General features: G+C 40.9%; 2 protein-coding genes across 5 annotated transcripts in view; both read left to right on the top strand.

The window, feature by feature from the left end:
* The window catches only part of si:ch211-196i2.1 (collagen alpha-1(III) chain), a 50538-nt gene extending 40926 nt beyond the window's left edge, over positions 1 to 9612 (top strand). The window contains exons 44-68 of the mRNA XM_017038312.2: positions 295 to 402; positions 609 to 662; positions 791 to 844; positions 938 to 991; positions 1075 to 1128; positions 1726 to 1833; positions 1985 to 2038; positions 2128 to 2181; positions 2301 to 2354; positions 2575 to 2628; positions 3577 to 3630; positions 3713 to 3766; positions 3858 to 3911; positions 4130 to 4183; positions 4298 to 4351; positions 4464 to 4517; positions 5061 to 5078; positions 5248 to 5301; positions 5902 to 5964; positions 6104 to 6269; positions 6450 to 6559; positions 6937 to 7017; positions 7419 to 7601; positions 7684 to 8158; positions 8205 to 9612. Of these exons, the coding sequence (XP_016893801.2) occupies positions 295 to 402; positions 609 to 662; positions 791 to 844; positions 938 to 991; positions 1075 to 1128; positions 1726 to 1833; positions 1985 to 2038; positions 2128 to 2181; positions 2301 to 2354; positions 2575 to 2628; positions 3577 to 3630; positions 3713 to 3766; positions 3858 to 3911; positions 4130 to 4183; positions 4298 to 4351; positions 4464 to 4517; positions 5061 to 5078; positions 5248 to 5301; positions 5902 to 5964; positions 6104 to 6269; positions 6450 to 6559; positions 6937 to 7017; positions 7419 to 7601; positions 7684 to 7836 (1800 nt within the window). The 3' untranslated portion in view covers positions 7837 to 8158; positions 8205 to 9612. The remainder of the gene's footprint in view (positions 1 to 294; positions 403 to 608; positions 663 to 790; positions 845 to 937; positions 992 to 1074; positions 1129 to 1725; positions 1834 to 1984; positions 2039 to 2127; positions 2182 to 2300; positions 2355 to 2574; positions 2629 to 3576; positions 3631 to 3712; positions 3767 to 3857; positions 3912 to 4129; positions 4184 to 4297; positions 4352 to 4463; positions 4518 to 5060; positions 5079 to 5247; positions 5302 to 5901; positions 5965 to 6103; positions 6270 to 6449; positions 6560 to 6936; positions 7018 to 7418; positions 7602 to 7683; positions 8159 to 8204) is intronic.
* A 1037-nt stretch (positions 9613 to 10649) lies between these two features.
* Positions 10650 to 20545, top strand: man1b1a (mannosidase, alpha, class 1B, member 1a). 4 transcript variants are annotated; one of them, XM_017038929.2, is made up of 14 exons: positions 10650 to 10939; positions 11399 to 11502; positions 11889 to 11997; positions 12138 to 12328; positions 12511 to 12635; positions 12758 to 12858; positions 14328 to 14504; positions 14605 to 14753; positions 15406 to 15594; positions 16562 to 16752; positions 16856 to 16976; positions 17075 to 17269; positions 18607 to 18738; positions 19367 to 20545. In XM_017038929.2, exons 2-14 carry the CDS (start codon positions 11401 to 11403, stop codon positions 19574 to 19576), a joined length of 1992 nt encoding a protein of 663 aa, XP_016894418.1. In that variant the 5' UTR covers positions 10650 to 10939; positions 11399 to 11400; the 3' UTR covers positions 19577 to 20545. The 4 variants fall into 4 exon arrangements, with proteins under 4 accessions (XP_016894418.1, XP_008322499.1, XP_008322498.1 ...); XM_008324277.3 differs by having other exon boundaries at positions 11363 to 11502; positions 12761 to 12858; XM_008324276.3 differs by having other exon boundaries at positions 11363 to 11502.
* The last annotated feature ends 3934 nt before the right edge of the window (positions 20546 to 24479 follow it).

Here is a 24479-nt window from a genome sequence, read left to right as displayed (position 1 = left end):
ATGATGATGGTAATAATAATGATGATGGTAATAATAATGATAATGATAGTAATAATAATGATGGTGATGATGAAGATGGTAATAATAATGATGGTGATGATGATGATGATGATGATTGTAGTAATAATGGTGGTGACGATGATGATGGTGGTAATAATGATGATGATGATAGTAATGATGATATTGATGGTGATGCTGATGTTAATGATAATGGTGATGACCAGCATATAGTATGTGATGTGTTTTTGCGATCTTACCCCGATGTGACACAGCCAACTTTGTTGTTGTCCTCAGGGGGAGGTGGGGCCTCCTGGTCTGTCTGGACATGAAGGCTCCTGGGGAGCCCTTGGAGACAATGGAGAGAGGGGTCCAAAAGGAGAGAAAGGCCACATTGGGCTCATGGTAAACATTTGATTCCTAATGTCTTCTTACAAATGTATGTCATACATTTGTACTGATCTGTTTGATATATTTAATTATGATCAGAAATCTCTAAATATACTTCATATTCTATGTCATTTCACTTGTAGCTCTGTAATGAGTCCAGTCATATTGCACTGGTCAATTACAAGACAATGTATATACTTAATGATCACTATTTTGAACAGGGTGAGCCAGGGCTGATGGGTAAATTAGGTCCTGCCGGTCTGGCTGGTTTACAGGTGAGTGGCATCGTCCTGTCTTTGTCTTTGACCTGACCTTCTGACATTCATGTCTTTGGTTTCAGTTCGTCTTGTTTCGACAGTGACCCAAAAAACTAGATTTTCTTTTTAATTCTCTGTGTTTTTAGGGAAGCACCGGCCCACCTGGACCTGTTGGACCGGATGGTCCTCAGGGTCAGAAGGTATAAAAATGTGTTACGCTTATTATGACAGTTGCTGTTAGACTTTAACCAGATTTATTTCATGGAGTAGTTCTTTTTCATTCATTTCTTTAGGGGGAGTCTGGGACTTTAGGACCTATTGGGCCACCTGGTCCAGGTGGACCACAGGTGAACTGATGTCCAGTAAACATCCTTCAGACAGCACCTAATATGTTCTGTAATTATAACCTTGACTTTGGTGACACTTACAGGGAATCAAGGGTGTCCGTGGTGTTAAAGGAGACACAGGAAGAGTTGGACCGACTGTGAGTAAAACATCATCAAGAGTGACACATCCATGGGAGGCGTTTTTCTGTGTGTATGCCAACGTACTCTCTAGCTCTGATTGGCTCACACAGATATTATATCCTCAGCAGTCATAATCACTTCATAAATGGGCATTAACGTTAAGGAAAAGTTACACAAGAACACATGAAGCAGTCCGTCATTAGTAACAGACGCTCTGAAGGAAGAGCAGTCTTTAGTAACAGACGCTCTGAAGGAAGAGCTGTCCCAGTGGTGCATCAAACAAAAACAAACCAAAACAACAAAGTTGACACTTTGAAATGACTGTAGCGGAATTCCTCTGATGTAATGCTGGAGCAGCTACATAATCAGAACAGATCCTTCTGTCTGTCCTGGATGATGAAACTGTCACCAAGACCTGAATACTGAATGGAGTGACTGGAGATGTGAACATGTGACCAGAGCTGATATATGTGTCTCTGTTGTTCCTCTTCTGTCAGTGTCAATGTAACAATGTCATTAACTACCCGTCGACTCAACTTTAATTTAATTGTCAAATTGGTTGATGTTATAACTATCATTTTACCTTTACGTTCGATGTGCCACCTTCATGATAGGGACCAGCAGGACTAGCGGGTCCACAAGGAGACCAGGGGAATAAAGGGGAACTAGGCCCACCTGGACTAAAGGGAGACCCCGGTGCTCCAGGTCCACCTGGAGAGCAGGTCAGTGTTGACTGGTCTAGACATAAAATTCTAAATATGATGAGGTAAGCACACTCCGTATTAATATATACTGCATATATTAGTACTATTTGCATTTGGCTGTGTGCAAATATCCATAGGTCTGACTTAATTATATTGATCCCCTCTGCAGGGGGAGGAGGGTCTCTCTGGAGTTCAAGGTCCTCCAGCTCTCCCAGGGTTGGAGGTAAAAAAACTGAAACAACGGCTGCAGCTGAATCCAGCATTTCTAATGCTAACTTTCCTCAACACTGCTGACACTGCATGTTTTTGTAGGGGCCTCCTGGGGAGATGGGACCACAGGGTCCTCCAGGTGCAATGGGCGCAGATGTGAGTACGATTTCATCATTTGAATCTCTTGGACTCTTTGGGACTTGTCATGTGTGCACAGTGTTATAGATGAAGGAAGTCAGTCGTTTTTCTATGAACATTGTTGTTGTGTTTCACAGGGAGAACCAGGCAAACCAGGGTCTGAGGGGAAACCAGGTGAAAATGGAGAGAAGGTAAAATGATTTTAATATTAAGTCCCAGGAAGGTTGGGTGTTAATGGCAGTCATTACATAAATGATCCTTCAGTCTGCAGGTACCGCAGTAGAATGGGTCTGTTTTGAGGAAGGGCAGTCATATCCTGCTGAGATTAGTGACTGACTATGAAGTAGACCTGTGTTAATAATGTTAATGATGTCACCTTGTGTCAGTCTGAACCAGTTTGTTTTCTCACAGGGGGATGATGGTCTGAGTGGATCTCCAGGGAGGCCTGGTCTGACTGGCAGGAGGGTAAGAACATTGTTCTTAAAATTAAAAAATACCGTCATTTCTGTACTATTAAGTGCACCTGAATATAAGACACACCCACTAAATTTAAAAAGAAAAATATAATTGTACATACAAAGGCCGCACTTCTCTATAAACCACAGGTGTCCACCTTGTAACATGGGATATTTACACAGAAAGATTTCTTTTGGCTGGTTACACTTTAGCTCTTTTCTGCCTCAGAGCCCCAACCGTAGTAGGGATACACAGGGCAGACTTGACCTGCTCCAGGGCTGAAGCTAACATTAGCTTTGAGGCTAACTCCCTTCACTTTGTGCTTGTCAACAGCAGAGGTAAAGAGAAACAGTGAAGTTGGGGTCAACAACAGAACATAAACAAAGTTTTAACAGCTCCTGTATAACCAACTCACGCTTCAACATGACAGGGGCTCAGACTGCTCTCAACTTCAGATACCGTTCTCTCTCGCACACGCCCCACGCACATTTACGCCCACATACATTCACTGAGAGACATACGCTACTAGTATAACACACAGTAGCCTACCAAAATAATCATTGATCGCTAGCGGTATGAATTTTGTTAGCTTGTAAAAATCCATAAATTAGCCGCATCATTGTTTAAGCCGCAGGGTTCAAAGCGTGTGAAATAATTAGCAGCCTATGGTCTGGTAAGTAAAAAATATTTGATCAAACTGATGTTATTTATCTTCATTATATCTGTGCTAACTATTCCATTGCTTCCTATAGAACAAATACAGGTAAACATTACAATGATTTCTACCTGAGCTTGTGTATAGTCATTCTGGAGGACCAACTGTAGTTGTAATACCAAGTTGTTCGTTTTTATATATTTATCTTTAAGGTTAAGTTTAAGATAAAAGTTTGTTAATGTTGTCATCAACTGTGTGTGCGTGTGTCTTTTGTCATTAAAACATGACGCACTCTTCCGCAGGGTAAACGGGGGAGGGCTGGACTTCGAGGAACACGAGGAGAGAGAGGACCAAAGGTGAGAACGGTGAAGCTCAGAGTTCTTCAACGTCTGCTACAGTCGGTCGTGTTGTTTGGTGATAGCATGTGATGTCATTCAGGGAGAAAAAGGCGAAACAGGACCAGAGGGTGTCCATGGTTGGCCAGGTCTTATTGTAAGTCCATGTATTAGTCCACTTTACACACATTCTGCTGATTTCCTGATTTCCACATTCTCTCATCTAAACCTGGTTTGTCTGTCACCAGGGAATCCCTGGGTCACGTGGAGAGTCAGGAGAAAACGGTGAAAAAGGAAAAGAGGTAACAAAAAATAAATCCTTTTTAATATATATTCGTATATGTACTGTATATATATATGTTTATATATATTCACATAAATATATATACCAAAGGAAATATTTAATAGAATTCAGAGTGACTTTGACTTTAATTCAACAGAATTTAAGGACTAGTAATGATACTAACTGAGTTGCAACGTGAAACTTTTATCAAGTTTAACTGATCGTTAATATTAACAGGGAGAAAAGGGTGACATGGGAGTGCCAGGACCACCTGGAGGTGATGGCACAAAGGTAGAGATAGTTGATATTTTTCAAGTTTGATATAGAAAACTGGACGTTTTTTCCTGCTTCATCCACAAGAAACCAAAACCTACCTTATAATAATCACGGTGTGTTCCATTTCAGGGAGTCCGTGGTTCTGTTGGATTACCAGGTCCAGGTGGCCCAAAGGGAGAACAGGTTCCACACATCTCTCCATTTAGGATTGGAATTAGGATGGAACTTTATCTACTTGATGAGATGATACTTGGGACGTTGAAGTTTAATGACCGTATATGTTCTGTTCATTCAGGGGAGTATCGGTCCCTCAGGGCCAAGAGGTCAACCAGGGATGCCTGGTCTGCCTGTAAGTTTTCAATTAACATTATTATGACAATTTTTAATTCCATCTGCAGCAAGTGTCAAATTATTTGTACTCTTACTCTTTAGTCCAGGCATGGGCAAACTAAGGCCCAGGGGTCAGATGCGGCTGGTTCAGCTTTTTAATCTGGCCCACCAAACTTTTCCAAATTATATATGTAATTTATCCATTTTCCATCCATCCATTTTCATCCGCTTATCTGTTACCGGGTTGCGGGGGCAGCGGTCTCTATGACCGCCAACCAAATCACATCGCACCGTACCAATTCCCCTAAACCAACCTACTGGAAAGTACCAACCACCCTAACCAGGATTCGATCTTGCCCAGGAGGTGAACCCTGGGCTTCCACAACATTGACAGAGACATTGCCCCTGGGCCAAAGCACCGCTATGTCATTTATTTATATATTATATTTGTGGCCGGCGAGTCATAAAGTTTGCCCACGCCTGTTTTAGTCACTTAAATACTTTACACCACAGTAAATGTCACCTTAATGTTTTCTCTTCCCCCCCTCCGCCTCCCCCTCAGGGTCTGTTTGGATTAAAGGTATGAAATCATTAACTGACACTCACCTGATTATTGATTATTTATTATTAAGCTGTAGTTTCTTCCTAATAAAGCAGTTGAATTGTGTAAAGAATCTTCATGTTCATGTGGCTGTAGTTGATGTTTGGATCTTAATGAAGCAGACTCACTTGTTCTCATTGGTTTCCAGGGTTTGAAAGGGTACCCTGGTTCTCCTGGTCAACCTGGAAGGAAGGGCCTCCCGGTGAGTCCCTGAAGCAATTCCACAAATGAGAAGTTTTGCTCTGCGGTGTGAAACAAAACGTGAATTCTCCGATAGTTAAAGACTTGAGACGTGGTCTCATGAAACTCTAATCAACTTTGGTTGAGGAAGATGAACTGTACGATCATTCAGAAGAACATAATAATTCAATTAACATATCCCCATATCAAAACACCAAACTTAAATCAGGAAAGGATTTCAAAGTTGGACGGAGTGTGAGTGTGAGTGTGAGAACAGACCATCATGTCAGGACCAGGTAAAACTGTGTCCAAAATCTAACAATAATTCAGTCAAACACTGCCATTTAGATTCAAGAGTTGGTCCGGGACAACCTCAGAGTGACATCACTGAATGTCTCCTTACTGCTACTGTAGTACTGTTACTACTACTATTACTGCAGTACGAGTAATGCAGCTAAGGTTAGCAGTACTTATACTACTATACAGTGTATTTATATACATACAATATACTGTATATATACATATATATGTGTATATATGTATATACTGTATATATATATATACATATATATATATATTTGAACGTTTATTAGACTTGTTTTTGTTCAAACTCTTGTTCTAGGGACCTCCAGGTGTTCCTGGACCTCCTGGAGTATCACTGAACATTACTCTGACTCAACTCAAGGCAAGTATTTTGGGTTTGTTTGTTTTTTTGTTGGTTTTTTTTAACCTTAGTCCCAGTAGAGTGTAGAATATCATAGTGAAGCAATGACATGACATTTCTCTCCATCTTTTACTGTGTTGTATTTGTCCTCCCTGTTTAGGACCTGATGTACCTGTCAGACAAACCCAACTACCCTCTGATCCAGACTGTGCTGGACTCTCTGCAGCAGGAACTGCGCCTGCTGCTGGATCCTCCAGATGGCAGTAAAGAGCATCCAGCCACGACCTGTCTTGAGCTGTGGCTGTGTCGCCCTGAGTACAGCAGCGGTAGGTTTATAGTAGTAGTAGTGGATTTACTGAAGTTTCAGCTTTATAAAATATTATATAAAGTTCACCTTTGCAAACAGAACACTGATGTACCAGTGTTTATTAAGGTGAGGCTGGTTTGTCCCGCAGACCCAAACCTCTGAAACTGAACTCTCTTCTCGTTCACGCTGGTCTCTGCAGGAATGTACTACATTGATCCAAACCAGGGCAGTGTTGCTGACGCTCTGCTGGTATACTGCAGCTTTTCCTCCATCTCTGTCCAGACCTGCCTCCACCCTCGGGATTCACAGGTACTTCAAACGTCAGCGCAAAACTTTAAGGCGAAACATTGCATCTTTGAAGTTTGTTTGTAGAAGAACTGAGGCCAACTCTGGGTCTGCAGTGACAGCAGTTTCTCAGCAGCATCAGATGCTGCTGCTGTCAGTGAAAAACAGAAGGAACACCAGTGAAACAGAGTCCAGGTCAGCTGAGGTCTGAAGGGACGCTCAGGAGTAAATCATCATTGGTCCATGACCAGACGTTAATCTGTCATTTCTCAGACTTTATACTATATTATTATTTATTACAGACACATGACTCTGAATATGCTGTTGCACTCTGGAAAAGCAGTATTTGTATTCATGAATGTGCTCGTCTGTTACAAATCAAACATGTTTTTTTTCCACAGCTGCCAATTAAAGCTTGGATGAAGGAGATGTCAGAGGACGGAACGTTTGAGTGGCTTAGTCAGATGGAGGAGGGCTTTCAGGTGAGTCATTCTGCTGATTGGCTGATGAACGTGACATCACTGAAGTCATTAAAACAATCAGATTCATGCAGTTTGTGGAGGAAAAGGTAAAAGGATATCCATCCATTCTGAAGTCATTAAAACAATCAGATTCATACAGTTTGTGGAGGATTCATCCTCCACAAACATCCATGTGACTTTCATCCCACGTTCACATGTTGAAAGACAGTGTTGATGGACCGCGTGAACCTCATAGTGTAGATAATGAGTGTGAATGTGTGAACTCAGTGACAGTTCATAAATCAGCTTTGACTCAGTCTAAATCAAATCACTGCTGTTTGACGTGATGTCAACGTCTCTACGGACGCTGGCGCTGAAGATGGTACAGTTCATCAAGTGAACATTCTCCTATTCCTGCTCAGTTCTACTATCCAGGAGCTAATGTGGTCCAGATGAGGTTCCTGAAGTTACACAGCAGCACCGCGATCCAGAAGGTGACCTACTCCTGCCACCCGGGACACGAACTGGGTGAGACAGACAGAGACGTCAAATTCCTCACTGACACCAGGAAGCAGAGTTTTCTGGGTTCTCTCAAAGACTGTGTGGTGCGTATCTCACGCTCTTCACCCTATAATAAACTAATAATAATGAACAAATACGCTGTATGATGTCAATCTTATGTTCCAGCCTGCAGAGGGCGCTGTTTCCAACCTTCAGGAGTCTGTGTTTGAGTTTGAGGACCTTCACCTCCTTCCTCTCAGAGACTTGGCTCTAATGTCAGGAGGAAACAGCGACACCTATCCCTTTGGCTTCACTGTGGGTCCAGTGTGTTTCAGCTAGAGGTGCCAAAGAGTGTGTCGCCCCAGAAGACTCACATTGTCCAGGGACACACACCTTGGACACGGAGAGGAGAGCGGGGAAAAAAGGAAAACGGTTCTTCCTTCTCTTCCTCTTGTATCATGTTGACTGAGTGACTCCTCATCGGTGACTCTAGGAGGACACCAGGGCTTGTCCTCACAGAGAAGTCACATCTGTTTACAGAGACATTTATCTCACAATGAATAATTTAAAAATGTACTTTTTTTTTGTAACCTTTTTGTTATATATTCGGGGCTCGTTTGTAAGAGCAGGCCATTTCAGTGGCTCTAAAGGGATAGTTCAGGTTTTTTTTCTTCAACCTTGTTCATCGCTCTAAAGGGATAGTTCAGGTTTTTTTCTTCAACCTTGTTCATCTCAGAGACAGTGCTGCTCTTTCCTTTTGTTAAGGTGATGTTCACACAAGAACCTCAGAGAAAGTTAATTGTGTCGGTGTCACACGCAGATCCAGCTGCCAAAAAACATCGAGTGTGGTTTTAACAATGTGTCCTGGACGGGAATACAGCTCCTGTCCTCTCATTGGTTAATTTCTCATATCTGGTGCTAATCAAATACAATAATTCAAAAAAAGTCAGACATGTAAATTTGCAGTACATACAGTCCTATCAGTAGTACAGTGCTCTTTCTTAATATTGTACTTCACATCTCAGGTACATTATATTATATGTGGTGTCGGTCAGTTTATGTTTAGCAGTAACAGGACAGGAATAGTTTAGAATCCTGGTTCTATAGTATGCTGGAACAGTTGGATGTTTTATAGTTGCCAAGATTAGAAATCCAGATGGACACGTCAAGGGAAAGACATTAATAAGCCCACTACGAAACAGACAGTTCTGCTTTATATAAGACTGTGAGAAAGAGCAACACAAAATATTTTAAAAAAACAAAGATGACAAAATGTCCTTTATAAAATAAAACTACAGCTTTTACTTGGACGTAGTGACTCGTTGACTTCTGAAGATTCAGCCACAGTCAGTGTCGGCACTGAAATAAAACAGTGAGATCCTGTTTTGGTCCTTCAAGGAAAGCACAATGTTGACGCATTTTTAAGCTAATCAGTAGATAAATAAAAATGGAATTGGTTTGGTTTAAAAAAAAAAAAACACCCCCCATGGGTCATTTCCTGTAATCCCCATCGATATAAAATGTCTTAATTAATCAACTGCGTCTTTGATTAACTTTTTTTGCTGTGGGAGGGGAGGTGTCTTGTTATCTTTATCTGTTTCTTTTTCTTCTTTTTTTTGTCAGTATATTGCCACTACAAAAATCCTGAATTATCCCTTTATCGTCAGGGTGCAGACTCAGATTGAAGGATTAATTCAGTTCACTTCTGTTATTGTCTTGTAAAACAAACGTGTCTGCCCACAGAGCAACACTGTAATTATTTGTTTTAGTGTACTGTAAAGGTCTTTTACATCTTTTCAGCCGTGAAGTGAAAGCACCAGAGTCACCAGCACTTTTCTGATGGAAGAAGAAAAAGTGCCCGGTCCTACAGTTCCTGCTCTACACTGAGTAATTGCTCCTGGACGTTGAACTCACCGGTACTTCATCTAATCAGAGAAGTGCTTGTGTCCAGAGAAAGTGCTCACGGCCTCGTAGCTTCTCAACAGAATCTGGATTTCAGCATTTGTGTCTCAGAGCCACAGTCAGCAGTGGTGCAGTGGAAACAGTAACTTCTCAGGGAGTGTGTTCTTAGCTTCATATTACCTGCCTCTTTAAACTGTAAAAAAAAAACAAAAAGCAAACAAAAACACAACAACAAATGAAACACATCACCTTTAACGTCAACCTCATCACAAGTCTTCATCTATGAACTCATCTCCCTGTCTCTAGTTTTGTGTTTATTGTGTATATTTACGTTTCCTCGTATCCTGTTTCCATCCACGTGATGGCCTTAGTTGACTAAGACAAATCATTGTTAGTTTGCTGCAATCTGTCAAATGACATGCTGGACATCTGCGTCGTATGATATGAGTCAGCTCTGTTGAAAACAGAAGACATTACTGAGGAACATGACCTCGTGGTTCCGTTAACATCACCGACTGAAAGCAGTCAACATGAAATTCAAGAGTTTAAGTGACTATAATGTCAAAAACATCAAACAAACTGGTGATGAACACAGAACATATATTCTGTGGCACAATAAAAATCAAGTTCAATAAACTAATTTTATTTGATTCTGTCTATGTTTTCATTATAAGACTAATGCTGACATCAAATACAAGAAAGCCTTGTGATGGAAACAATGGTAGAATAATGAATTACTAAAGTTATTATATGTACAAAAACAAAGTTTTCCAGGTCCCAGCATGATAAATGGACAAGGATGTGACGAATATAACGATAGGACACATTTGGTCAAAGTGTTTTCCTACACAGATTAGGAAACCACCTTAACTGGGTAAGTAAATACTAAGCGGAAATTGAGACAAGAACTCATTAACAATCATCACTCGTCTTATTGGATTGTTGTAATACTAAAAAAAATATTTAAAATGCTAGCAAATATTTCTGTGTAGCCCGATAGTTAACTTTTGTGTATGTTTATTAAAGTTTTACATTATATCACATTTTTCCGGAACTGTAATGTCCAATTCATATTGAACGCAGCAATAGCAAATTTAGCCCTGTTCCCAACAACAGGCCGCTTTTATGCAGGACGATTACACTGCATTGCTCTTGTTGTCTGTGAATTTTTTTAATGTGTTACTTTTTCTCTCTCTCTCTCGTTTTTCCGACTATATAGCTAGTACTTAAATGCACCACACTACGCCTTGCACGTGGACACGTCACATGACGCACAGTCCCGCCCACAGGTTATTTCCTGCATATTTCTTTGGAATGATGCTAACTGTGGCTAACTCTTACTGCGGTTTATCTGTTGGTTAAAACGGTTTTGAACGTCAAATTTTCGTTTTTCTTCCTTGGCCTGTTTTTCATGTTTACGTGTTTGGAGGCGCCCCCTGTCGTTCATTTACAGCGGACCACAACAGCAAGCTAATGTTGGCTAACATTTGTAGCTGTCAAAAAGGTTTAACGTTGCTGTGACGGAGGTGAACGGACACAGGTGCGTGTTTTTGAATCATGACTGAAAAATGTTATCGCTATTTAAGCAACACGACTATTATTGCAATCGTGAGTATCGGTTATCGATTAAATATGATGCAACACACTTAATAAATGTTGCGCAGCTCAACAACATACAGTCCTAGACATTTGTTTTGACTCACTCTGAGGTGCACTTGCCTTTTAGTTTCTTGTTATGAATCCTACACCATAAGATATTACATTTTGTTATTAAAATGATAACATTTTAAATAAATTTGGTTTCATGTGAGCAACATTAAGTCTCCTGTTTTCAAACCTATTCTCTTGACTCAGAGTCCCAATTGTGGTAAGAACAATTTGAAGCAGAGCTACAGTATGAATCCCTCCAGAAAGTAGTGAACACACACACACGGTTGTTTTTTTTTTTTTTTTCTTCAAACAGCTTCCATCATCTACAGTCATTTCTGTTCCTGATTAGAGATGTATACACCTTCTCGAAAAGAATACATCTCCGTGACAGTCAGAGACCCTCACAGTCACTGCTACAACAACGGCAAACACCGCCGGCAGTCTTGCTGGAGGGTGAGTATGAACTTTGACTATGGAGCTATTGAACCATGACATATAGTACCTAAATGTTTTAAAACATAACTATACAACAGGCTGTAGGTGACTGTGTTGCTGCAGCAGCATGTGGTCTGTATTATGAAACAAATGAGACATTTTATGCTATATCTTTGGCCAGCTTGTGAAAGAAGTGGTCCTTGCCTTACAAGGAAGAAATATTAACAGTTTGATCCCAGGTTTCCTCCAGGTTTCATTTTAAAACTAGGGCCAGAAATGAATGGCCTTTCAGCTGGATCCTTGTTGTACCTTGTGGAAATTGCCGTGTTCTGTTGAAGTAAAGTGCAATATGTATTTTTTTCTCTTTTTGTCCTCTATGTCCTCTCCTGACGATGCGTCTGTAGAAGTGGAAGCAGCTGTCTCGACTCCAGCGAAGCCTCATCCTCTTCCTTCTCGCTCCGTTGCTCATTATCGGAGCTCTTTTGTTTCCCAGCATCACAGAGCAGTGGGCAGGTAAACAGCTCCAACCACAACCTCCAGTCAGTCTGAGTTTCCTCCACCATCACATGAAGACATTGTCAAATATTATGTTTGGTCCATTAACCAAGTCTATTCCTCCCCCCATCCCCTCTCTTTGTTGTTGTTTTGTACAGGCCTGTCTGACAGTGAACACTGGCTGCAGCACAGAGATCTGCCTCCAGGGGTCAATCCTGTACTGGGTCCAGCTGCTGCTGAAGGTCCTGCTCCTGTGGCAGGTCCACGTGTGGGACCGGTGAATACTCCGGATGATTTTGCAGAACCCAGAGGACCAAATGTGCCAATGTTGGCTCGACCTCCAATTAAGGGTCAGCAGTTGTTTTGAAATATGTTTTGATGATTGAGACTTCCACGGGTGTGATGACAATTTTTTTTATCAGAAACTTATTTTGGAGCCATATGGTTTTTTTTCATGGTCACATGTTTGTTCACCTTCAATATTTGTTTCTTTTACCACCTTTTAGTCGTAGCTGTTTTTTTTCTTCACAGAAACGACCTGTTGAGAGTAGCAGAGGTCCAGCGGGTCTGCACAGAGACGGCAACATGTCTGACACAGGTGCCAAGGGTGGAGGAGACGGAGGACAGGGCGAGGGCACAGAGAAGAAGGTTGTCAGGTGATCTGTTTATTTGAGACAAAGAAGAGCAGACGGAATGTTTCTGCTCAGACAAGGACGACGTTCCTTCAGCCACAGACAGCTGTCAAGTCGGATTTACTGACTTTTCCCTTCTGTTCCAGCAGCTGGAGAGGAGCCATGATTGAGGCCGAGCAGGTCACAGAGGTTCCACCCTCTGCTGATGGTAAAGAAGCCGCAGCGCCCCCTTCTGACTTATTGGAAGGTTGGTCCAAACTTTTGACTCACAATAGCTACAAAGTTGTTCTGAGAACTGGGACCCCACTCTGACTTCAGCTATATCTTCATGATGGATCCATAAAACAGCTGCTTGGTGAAATGACCTTAGGTGCCAAGAGGATGTCGCGACGTTCAGACTGAGTCAAGAAGACAGAGTTGTTAAAGAAACTGTGTTTGTTCTACGTGAGTTATTATTTTCTCACCAGTCCTAAGACTTTCAGTCAACAACACTGTCTGGTGATGTCACCACACCCACTTCATCTTTAAAGTCACATGTAAGCACATAGGTGTGTGTCTGTGCAGAAATACACAGATATCAAGTATCGGTCCAAAGGTTTTTAAAAGTTTTTAACTGAACCTTCAAAAAGGAAGGTTTTTAAATCTGATCAACTGCTACATTTTTTAATCAAACTCAAATAAGAAACCTGTTAAATGACTGAAGCTCATCAAGGGGTTTGGATCTAGAACCCTCTGAGGTTTTATTTTGCATTTCTTTGAAGAAACGTTTGAAGGAAGTGTATTTCAGTCCTAAGACCAGACAAAGAAGCAAGCTGTGACCCGGTCACCCTCCAGAATTGGAAAGAGAAGACATTCTCTGAGAGCAGACTGAGACATGGAGGAGAGGAGGTGATCTGGGATTTTCAAAGATTCCCGAAATGGAAGATCAGATCAAACATACTTTTGTGCATGTGCCGAACAACGTGCACTGAAATCTAATAATAATTCCCCCCCTCCATCCACTAGTTGTTACTCTAATACAGAGTATATACACATAATTTGTGTCCATCCTGTAATACTCAACTCAACTCCCAGTTTGTGTCAGTGGAGGCTTCGACCTCAGGTCAGGGTGGTGAGTTTTTATTTAACTATTAATTATTATATTTCAGTATATTGTATTACATTACATCATATTGTATTATATTATATATTGTCATGTTGAGTAGTGTTGATTACCTCCTTTAGGGCATTGATGTAATCCTGAACCCTGTAACCTGAATATTTCATAGAGGAAGTCATCAGTTGTGCTTAGAACACAAAGAGAGTGTGTACTGTCAGGGTGTTCAGTACTGTTCAGTACCACTCTGTGGTTTGTATTTCTTTTAGAGGGATCAGACAATGAACTAAGACAATAAGAACTTTTATTTTTACACATAAAGACTTTTTTTTCTAAATTTAGACAGCAGGTTAGAACTTGTGGGGTTCCTGAATAAAGGTTCATGGATCGAGTTTTTTTTCCTTAGGCTGCTGTATGATCTTTAAAGTGAGGATTCTTTTTTTTAATTCACTCTCTGAACTCCTCAGTCTGTCTGCTCAGGGACAGGATCATGTGACCGTGTCTCTGACTTTAATCACTGCTCACAGCTTCTCCCTGCAGCAAACGACGACTGCAAAAGACCTTTACTCTGACCAGGCCTTCAGTTCTTACTCAGTCCTCTGTGTCTCTGTGTTGACTAGTGGACAGACTGGAGGTGGTACGAGACGCCTTCAGACACGCATGGAAGGGTTACAAGAGCTACGCCTGGGGCCACGATGAGCTCAAGCCAATATCAAAGACCTTCGGAGAGTGGTTTGGACTGGGTCTGACCCTCATCGACTCCCTGGACACCATGTGGATCATGGGACTCAAAGAAGGTGTTGTACCTGAAGCACTCCCCAAATCTTACACCCCAATGGATGTCTTCGTCTTCTCTTTCTGTGTCTCACGTTCGGACTCTGGTCTGATTCAACTTAGAGTTTGAGGAGGCCAAGCAGTGGGTAGAGAAGGAGCTGTCCTTCGACAGGAACGTGGATGTGAATCTGTTTGAGACCACCATCAGAATCCTGGGCAGTCTGCTGAGCACGTTTCATCTGACGGGACAGCAAATCTTTCTGGAAAAGGCTGTGAGTTTCTGCACAACACAGATATAAAACGTCAAACAAAATGAAAGGTTTAAAGTTGGTTTCACTCCGACATCAGTGTCAAAGATGGTTCATTCAGAAAATTGGGGTTAAGCTAACTGTTTAAGCTATGATTTGGCAAATTTTATTGTCCAATTTTAAGTACTGTTTTGGAAACTTTTATCAAATTTTCTTGTGTTTTGGCTGAAGTTTTGTTATGATGTTTTCTTTTCTTTTGAGCATTTTCAGTCTGTTTCATGAAAACTAGAGTTAGTTATACTGAGAGTTAGTGTTAGGAGTAATTGGAGTTTGTTGGAGTTAGAATCAGTGTTAGAGCTAGAGATAGAGTTAGTAAGCGTTAGTTAATCAGATATGGTTAGCACAAGGGTTGTTAGAGTTAGTTAGCATTAGAGTTAGTCAGAGTTAGAGAAAGCAAGAGAGTTAGTTTGAGTTAAAGTTGGAGTAAGGGTTAGTTAGAGTTGGAGTGGGGATTTGTTAGATTTGGTGGGTCAGGGTTAGTTAGTGTTGTTGGGTTAGGATTAGGGTGGGTTAGTGTTGGTATGTCCACTAAGCTTCAAAAGTTGAACACAGCAGCTTTAACATCCTTCTAAAAGTGTGATGTTTGTGTGTTTTTGATCTCCTGCTCCCTTCAAAGAAAGACTTGGGCTCCAGACTGATGCCGGCCTTCAAGACCCCCTCAAAGATCCCCTATTCTGATGTCAACATTGGAAAAGGAACAGCTCACCCTCCTCGCTGGACCACAGACAGTACGTTAGCTGAGGTGACCAGCATCCAGCTGGAGTTCAGGGAGCTGAGCCGCCTCACCCAGGACCCTCAGTACCAGGTCTGGAAACTGACACAGTCTGAAGTTGTCTTGAATTGTACAACTATATATTATCATCACTTGTCAAGTGAAGCCGCCATCTTAACAGGAGCTTCAAGACAAAACAGTGTCTGGAAATGTGATCGTCGAGTTTTTTTTCCAGTAACAAATTATACAAAAGTAAAGAATGGAGAGTCACATGATCGTCAATGGACGTGCCTGTAGTTCCTCTGCCAATGTGATGACGTCGTTAAGCTGCTCGTCGACTTGACTTTGACTTCAGTGTCAGAGTAGTTTTTATATATATATATATATGTATATATATATATATACACATATATACATATATATACATATACATACATATACATATATATATATATATATACACATATATATATATACACATATATACATATATATACATATATATACATATATATACATATATATACATATACATACATATACATATATATATATATATATATACATATATATATACATATATACACATATATACATATATACATATATATATATATACATATATACACATATATACATATATATACATATATACATATATATATATATATACACACATATATATATATATATATATACATATACACAGCAGATACAGCAAGTAAAATACATTTTGAGCACCCCACCATTTTTCTCAGTAAATATAGGTTGTCACCAACATCTGGTGGAAATGTCATGACAAGAGCACCTTTACAATTCTAATTAATAAGAAGACCGATGTGTTCAATACTTGTCTACTTTATCTGCTGTATATGTATATTCATATTCAAATATGTATACCCAGCTGTAACCCTTGTGCCAATGCATTCACGACATATATGTATAATAATATTTTTACATTTTAATTTTGTCTGGAGGTAATTTCAAATAAAGACAATAATAAAAAATAAAAAAATCCGTAAAAAATAATTTGAAAAATGTAATGTGTTTGAATTCTCAGGAGGTCGTGAACGAGGTGACCAAACTGGTCCATAAGCTGCCAGGGAAACACGACGGCCTGGTACCGATGTTCATCAACACCAACAGTGGTCAGTTCAGCCACAGAGGGGTTTTCACACTGGGGGCCAGAGCAGACAGTTACTATGAGTATCTGCTGAAACAGTGGCTGCAGGGAGGAAAAACTGAAGACCAGTACGTAGACCTTTAGAGAACCAACGGAGCCACATGTACTGCATGTGTTGGTGTATCAAGGTGACTATGTCATATCTCTCTGTGTGTGTGTCTGTGTGTACAGCCTGTTGGAGGACTACCTCCAGGCTGTGGATGGAGTGAAGAAACACCTGATCAGACAGACGGGTCCCAGTAAACTGACTTTTGTTGGAGAGCTGTCTCACAACCGCTTCAACCCCAAGATGGTCAGTGCTGCGAGCATGTGACGTTGTGAAGATGTGAAACCAGAACTTTTATATCTGACACTAAAATCTAAGCTCAGCCTTGTTCTCCTCTTCACCAGGATCACTTGGTCTGTTTTCTACCTGGAACCCTAGCTCTGGGATTCCACAACGGTCTCCCTGGAGACCACATGGACCTGGCGGTGCAGCTGATGGAGACGTGTCATCAGATGTACAAACAGATGGAGACTGGGCTGAGCCCAGAGATCGCACACTTCAACCTGCAGGCCAGTGACACAAGTGATGTTTATGTCAAGGTAAGTCCATGTATTTGTGTTTTCTAACCCAAAGTCAACGATTAGATACTTAAAAAAAAAAGTTTAATGTTGTTTCATTCAAATCTAAAAATCGAATCCTGCTAGACCTTGGAAAACTCAGGCCTGTGTACCTGATACAGCGCTTTCAACCGTTCATTGTGGCCCCTCAAACATTAGCACAACCCTGTCTAAATTATGCTAAACACTGTGTTCCAACCGCTTGAATTTTGGCTTCAGGCTTCATTACCTTGCTTTCAACTTGAAACTACACAGTTTTGACATCATAAAACTCTTCCTCTTCCACCGCAGTCCATTGGACAAAAACCACATTTTTTTATAAAAACAAACAGAAATTTAAGTTAACAAACTGCTGCCCCCAGTGGTGAGTTAAAAATGTCATTCAGTAGCTTCAGTGTTGAGGTGTTTTTATTTTGGACCCGAATATCAGTGCCTCCTACTGGTGTAGTGGAGCAGCAGCTCCTGCGTCTCTAATTTAATTCTAATTAAATTTTTTATTTAATTAGAATGACCTGTTTTTTCTTCATCTTTTTTCGTCATACAATTAATCGTGATTAATCACACTTTTTACGGAAAATCTGTTGATCAATTCAAACTTAGTATATAAAATGAAATATAAAAAAAATATATATAAATAAAATATTTACTGTTAACTTAACTTATTTTCAGGCCCCCTCCACTCCCCTTCGACCCACACCCCCGCGTATTGAAATCCTATTGAGAACCTTATAACATGTATATTTTTATCAGTACAAACCACTGTATGAGTTGCTGCCACCTAGTGACTGGAGGCTTGTTATCATTCAAGCATTACAGCAGTGGTACACTTGTGTCCAGCGAGCCATATTCTATTGGAGGCCCATTAATCATAACATTAAAAAAAGAGGTATCAGCAGAAAAATGGGTCTTTTATCACGAAGCAGCATAACCAGTCTATGTTCAGTACCAAACGACCCTGAGGGAGGTGAAGCACAAAAAAAGATTGCTAAGTTTGGGGCAGAGGGTTTTCGCGAAAGGTTAATTATCTTCTTTTCAGGTTCCTGTGAGTGTCGCAGAAGTAAGCAACAGACTTTTACAAAGAAGCCATAGAATTACAGACATTTACAATCGTAAAATAAATAATAAAATCGCTGAGATAACGAATTCATTAATGCATCATTTCTAATTCAAACAAATCTCTCTTCTGCTATGACTGTGTTTGTACTGTGGACCAGAAACCTTTTAACCTTAAACAACTCAAAGCAAGTGTCACTGGAGTTTGGTTTTAAATTGAGCTCGTGAATCTAACCTTGGTGTTCCCGACCTCTGTGTGACCTCAGAGTGCAGACAGACACAATCTGCTGCGTCCAGAGACGGTGGAGAGTCTCTTCTACATGTACAGATTCACCAAGGACAGGAAGTACAGAGAGTGGGGCTGGGAAATATTGCAGAGCTTCAACAAGTACACAAAGGTACACACACACACACTTGCTTGTTTGGTTGATATATTTGTGTTAAAGCCTAGTAAATACCAGTGTTTGTAACAGTTATACTTCTGTTTCCACTAAAATAGTTGTTAATAGAGAGTGACAATAGGACAGAGTCAATTATTAACATATAAATGTTATAATCATTATAATTATCATTACAATGATTATCATCAGTTCCATCATTAAGTTAACCTTAAATGTCACAAACAATGAAAGTAAAAACACATTAAGTTAACCTTAAATGTCACAAACAATAAAAGTAAAACCACACAGTAAAATCAACAGACCAGAACGCAGAAGGACACCACTCCTAATCAGCAGCAACATTTGGTGTCATTAAACTAAAATATAAACACACTTCTATTTTGAAGTTGGCTTAGTATTGGAGCAGCGTGCTGCTGCGACTTGTTCTCTCCACTGAGGAGCTCCGTCATTGGTGTCTCCACCACCACCACCGCTGTGACGTCTCTCTCACTTCACTGTTTCTTCCATGTCTGAAGAAATAAGACATGAAGTTCAGACTTGGTGGTCTTTCGAATACATCGCATGGACGTGTCCCGAGTGTCTGCCTGTAGTCTGAGGTACTCCTCCTCCTCTTCTTCTCCTGCAGGTCTCCAGTGGAGGTTACACCTCTATCAACAACGTTCGCGACCCCGTCAACCCTGGTCCTCGGGACAAGATGGAGAGTTTCTTCTTAGGCGAGACATTGAAGTACCTGTTCCTTCTGTTCTCTGACGACATGGAGCTGCTCAGCTTGGACAAGTACATCTTCAACACCGAGGCCCACCCTCTGCCTATCTGGCCCCCTCCTCCAAAATGACCTCACTAACTGCTGCTGTGGACATGAAGGATTCTCCTGGTCAGATCTTTTGTCAGAGCTGGTCTCTACCATAGGAAGGATTTTTGGTTTGGTTCTCTTTGGAACCACATGGGACCTCATGGTCGTGGTTCAATATCTGGGTGACTGGCAGGGTTTTGTAAAATATGTGAATCCTGGTGCCTTCAGGGAGTTTTTTTTTTTTTCTTAAGCTACAAAAAAAAAAAATCTGGAGGAGCACAAGTAGAATTCTGTCAAAATCACTCAACCTCCATTCCAAGAAGTTGTAAATATATTTGAAAAGTACATAACTTTGTGTGGTACTGCTCGGAGTCATGACCTGTTTGCACTTGTGTCCCGGCTCTGGTCTGTCAGTTCAGGGATCACTTTTACTCCTGGCTCCAAGACCAGAGTTACAGTTAGACTGCAGAGGGCAGCGATGCAACGTTCCACCCGCAGTTCTAGGTCATGAAGAACCAACATTGCACTTTTGCACATGCCTCATTAAATGAAGTAAAGAAAAGAAACGTGGTCAAATGTCATGCACTTCATCCTGAGTTAAATGCCTGTCTATGAAGAACTAGTTACGTTTGGGTAAGTGTGGGGGTTAAAGCTGACCTTTGTTACCTTTTGATTTGTTCAGGTCAAAGTTAACAATTCAAGTCTTTCAGCAGAACATGCAGAACGCCAGACTTTGGTAGAGTTTTTCTACAAGTGTATGGATAGAAACAAAACTTAACTACCACGTTAGAACCTTGAAGCTGCTCTGGAACATGGAACAAAAATGGAAATTCGATGACGGACTTCTTGATGGACTTCTTGTTCTCCAGGCCTCAGTTCATGTCCTGCTGCTGTTAAGAACTGTCTGAGTCGCTTTAGTCCGTTACTACTGAAAAAACATCAACCCTCTTCATTGAACTGCTGCTGCATCATGGTGTGGCGTGTACTTGGGAGTATTTTTGTAGATATGACATGAATAAAAACGGAGTATTTTTGTAGATATGACATGAATTAAAAACATTATGTTTGAATAAGTTCTCTGTGAATTCTTTAGAAGAAGGTTTTTGGTCTTTCTCTGGTTTTTGTTTCTTTTCTTTTTTTCAGTCAAACTTGTTTCCAATGGACTGGTGATGATGATGGTGATAATGCAGGTTGACGATTGTGAGGAGGATGATGGTGATGATGAAAAGGAAGCGGACTTCGGTCCGGAAGGCCCCAGGTTCGAATCCACCAACTGCCAGGTTGCCACTGAGATGCACTGAGCATGGCATCGTCCTCAAGCACTGCTCCCCGGGCGCCGACCATGGCTGCCCACTGTTCACTTGGTGATGGGTTAAATGCAGAGGTTAAATTTCGTTGTGCATGGTGTGCTGTGCTGTGCTGTGTCACAATGACAAATAAAGATAAGTTTAGTTTAATGCTGGTTGACGATTGTGAGGAGGATGATGGTGATGATGTTGGTGATGTAATCGTGATGATGATGTTGGTGATAATGATGGTGACGATAGTGAGGAGGATGGTGATGTTGAGGTGTTGATGATGATGATGATGACGATCTTTCACTGCTGTTGTGCGCAATTAAAGACAAACATTTGCATTTAAGAATCCTGTTTTTTTTCTCCTTCAGTCGTGACTGATCAGAAACATTTAAACTCACCTCAGTCACATCAGTTCACGGTGTTGTTCTTTGGATGAGACTCTCTGAGGTCCAATGAAATATGGCACGCTGGACATAAGTGCACTACTGCTGTAATTCTTGAGTCATAACAAGCCTCCAGTCACTAGGTGGCAGCAACTCATACAGTGGTTTGTACAGATAAAAATATACACGTTATCAGGTTCTAGATAGTATTTCAATTTGCAGGGATGTAAGTTGGGAGGGCGTGAACACATTTTTGTCCCAAAGGGGGGAGCATGACAGAAAATAATTGAAAACCACTGGATACAAATGAACGTATGTGTGTGTGCATTGTTGATCCATGTTTGAGATCAGAACTGAGGACAGCCTAAGCATTAGTTTATATAATACAGAATTCTGGAATTTCACAGATGGGGACTCCAGTCCGAGAGTTACACTTTATTATTGTTGTTTATTTGATAGTAAAAAAAAAAGCCATAAAAGCTTAAAACTGTAACAATGAGAAGTCTGATCTGTAGTGAAATATACTCAGGGGAAAAAAAATATTTAATTTAAGTTAATCTGCATCAGTGGTCGAATACACACACACACACACAAATACTGATGGAGTGATTCCATCATTAATCCTATTACAGATGCAGTTTGAGGATTAACGTCTGCAGACAGATGGTTCAGACTCCAAACATAATCCCAAATCCTTTTTACAGAATCGGACGAGTGTGTGTTTTTCTCAGGTTTACCTCAGGGTGGGATAGTTGTGTATCTCTGTGTGTGTGTGTGTGTGTGTTTCAGGCTTTATTTCTTGCCTGCAGCTGTTTCTCTCAGTAGAAACCTCCTGCGTTGGTAGAGGAGTTCCATCAAAAACCGGTGAAAAAAACCTCAGTCAGTTCTCGTTGTTCTGGTCGTGTTTTATTGACTTTCCTGGACATGTTGTGTTGATAAACAACAGGGGGCAACAGTGAGATTTATAGTTCTATAAAAACCTCGGATTTTAAAGTCGGAATAAGAAACAAAATAAGAAACATTTATTTTTTTGGTTCCTGATACCCTGGCCGGACTTTCATTTATTTAAGTTTGTCATTTTGGTGCTTTTACTTTTTTAAAAATAATAATTACTTCCCTGGTCCAAACCCATGTCTGTAGCGTTCTTTCAATGAAGGGGACAACAAGAGTCCTCCTCCTCCTTCTTTCTTCTTCTTCTTCTTCTTCTTCTTCTTCTTCTTCTTCTTCTTCTCGCTTGCTGCATCACAAATTTAATTATTTCATGAAGGTTGAGTGAGAAACACATCAGAAATCACCGCTGTTTCCATCCCACTGTGCATGCCTACACACAGAGTCGGTCTGTACTTTGATTTGTGATCACTACGCATCAATACCTAGTGTCCTTTTGTAGCCGCTTTAAGCTGAAACTCTGAACATAACCTGGTCATTTTGAGGCCCTACTGTATATGCTACACCTGTAAGGGGGAGGAGCTAAGAGAGGCTACCTGAGCTGCGTCTACAACCTTCCCTACATAAGTGTAAGTTACCATGGCGATCTTGCCAGGTTAAAAGAGAGAGCCACCTTTTTAGCACAGAAGAGCCTGGCTTTAAACTCAACATACCTTGTTAAGGCACTAAGCTCGCGTTGCAGTACACCCCTGCGGTACTTCATCAATCACAGCTGACACTCGTCTCCATCAACTCCACTCTACCAGTATTTTATATTATGAACAGCTCTGAACCGTAGATCTACAGAGGGTTCTGCTCCAGGACAGAGGCTCAAGCTGATGTCCGGCGTCTTCTGTCTGCGTATCATCAGGGTTGATGTTGTGAGTGTGTGTAAATGCTCTGTGAGTGCATGAATAGCTAAGCAGCAGCTCTGCTCCTGCTTCCTCCTCAACTGGAAATAATCAATCAAACACATGGAGTTATTTTTAGACGTGGATCAATTGGTCAGTGTTGTGTTGTGAGAAAATGTACGTGTGTGTGTGTGGGTGTCTTCTAAGAAGCTCCAGAATCTTCTGTTTGACTTCTGATGAGACTGTGAATTTTACTGGTTCATTATTCAGACTCTCTGTTTGTATTTCAGTGCCTTGGTTTGTTTTGATTCATGTGAAATAAGGCTTAGGACTGTCTCCACTTTTCCCATCAGCCCCTGTGTCTGATGCTTCACTGACTCTGTTTCTTCACATATTTGTACAGATATGAAGGAAAATTCAAATCTTTTGTGGCAATTAATCAGAACAGGATTCTCCTGGTCCAGTTCAGAGCAGAGATTTAACTGTCATTTGCACTGACAGTTCAGCTGCTGACCTGCAACCAAAAATAAATCAAACAAAATGACCAATTTTAATAACCAGCTGAACTCACAGTCTTATTGAAATGACACTTTTTATGCATAAAAAGCTTAACTTTTATAAAATGTTTTTAAGTGCGCTGTATATTGTATTTGAATGCTAGTTATTTTGATGCTATATTATTTTAATTTATTCCTAAGATTAACATAGATAGATTGCCATCCCTTTGATATTACTTTTTCAAATTATATGAATTTAAATATTTTTCAAAACGATTGGGTTGCAATTTGATTTGTTTATTTCTCGTTGATTTTTTCCCCCTAAAATTTCAAATCAACCACAACTGGATTAAAAAATGAGAGGAAGAGTTCAGAAAGTATACTTTTTTTTTTTCAATTCTTTTTTTTCTTTATCTGTTCCCATCTGGATATAAATATAGATCTTAATTAATTGCGTCTTGAATTGACGTCCTCCTGCGCACTGATTGGCTGTGCGCTGTTACGTCACTTCCTGGCAGAGGACAGTTCGAGTCGCTGTTGATCAGTTACCTCCAAGCATCTGTGGAGGAGAGACGAGCTGCTGAGGAGAGGAGGTCGTGGACCTGCAGCTGTGCTCCTCCTTCACACTGTAGCTATTGGGAATAAAAACACAGGAAAAACTACAGCCGAGAGGAAACGTCACCTGGTTCCGGAACCACTTCGGACAAAAGAACCTGCTAGAATTCCAGAGAAGTTGGTGTCGATTTTCTAGAACGAAAACTCAGTCAAGCTGAATTTCAACTCCGAGGACTCAGGGCTGGAATTTACAAAAACCGAAGTAACTTTTTTCTTTTTTTTTAGATGTTCTTTTGCATTTTCCCTATTTCATTATTAACTGCCGCCGGCTGCAGGTGGTTTTTTTTCCCCCTCGGCCGCAGCGGCGCAGGCGGTGACGCTGACGCGGACACCAGAGCCGAGGCAGCCGCGGGCGGTGGCCCCCCCCCCCCCCG

This window comes from Cynoglossus semilaevis, chromosome 14 (assembly GCF_000523025.1).
Source record: "Cynoglossus semilaevis isolate Cse_v1.0 chromosome 14, Cse_v1.0, whole genome shotgun sequence".
Taxonomy (NCBI): domain Eukaryota; kingdom Metazoa; phylum Chordata; class Actinopteri; order Pleuronectiformes; family Cynoglossidae; genus Cynoglossus; species Cynoglossus semilaevis.
This window is presented reverse-complemented; position numbering and strand designations above follow the sequence as displayed.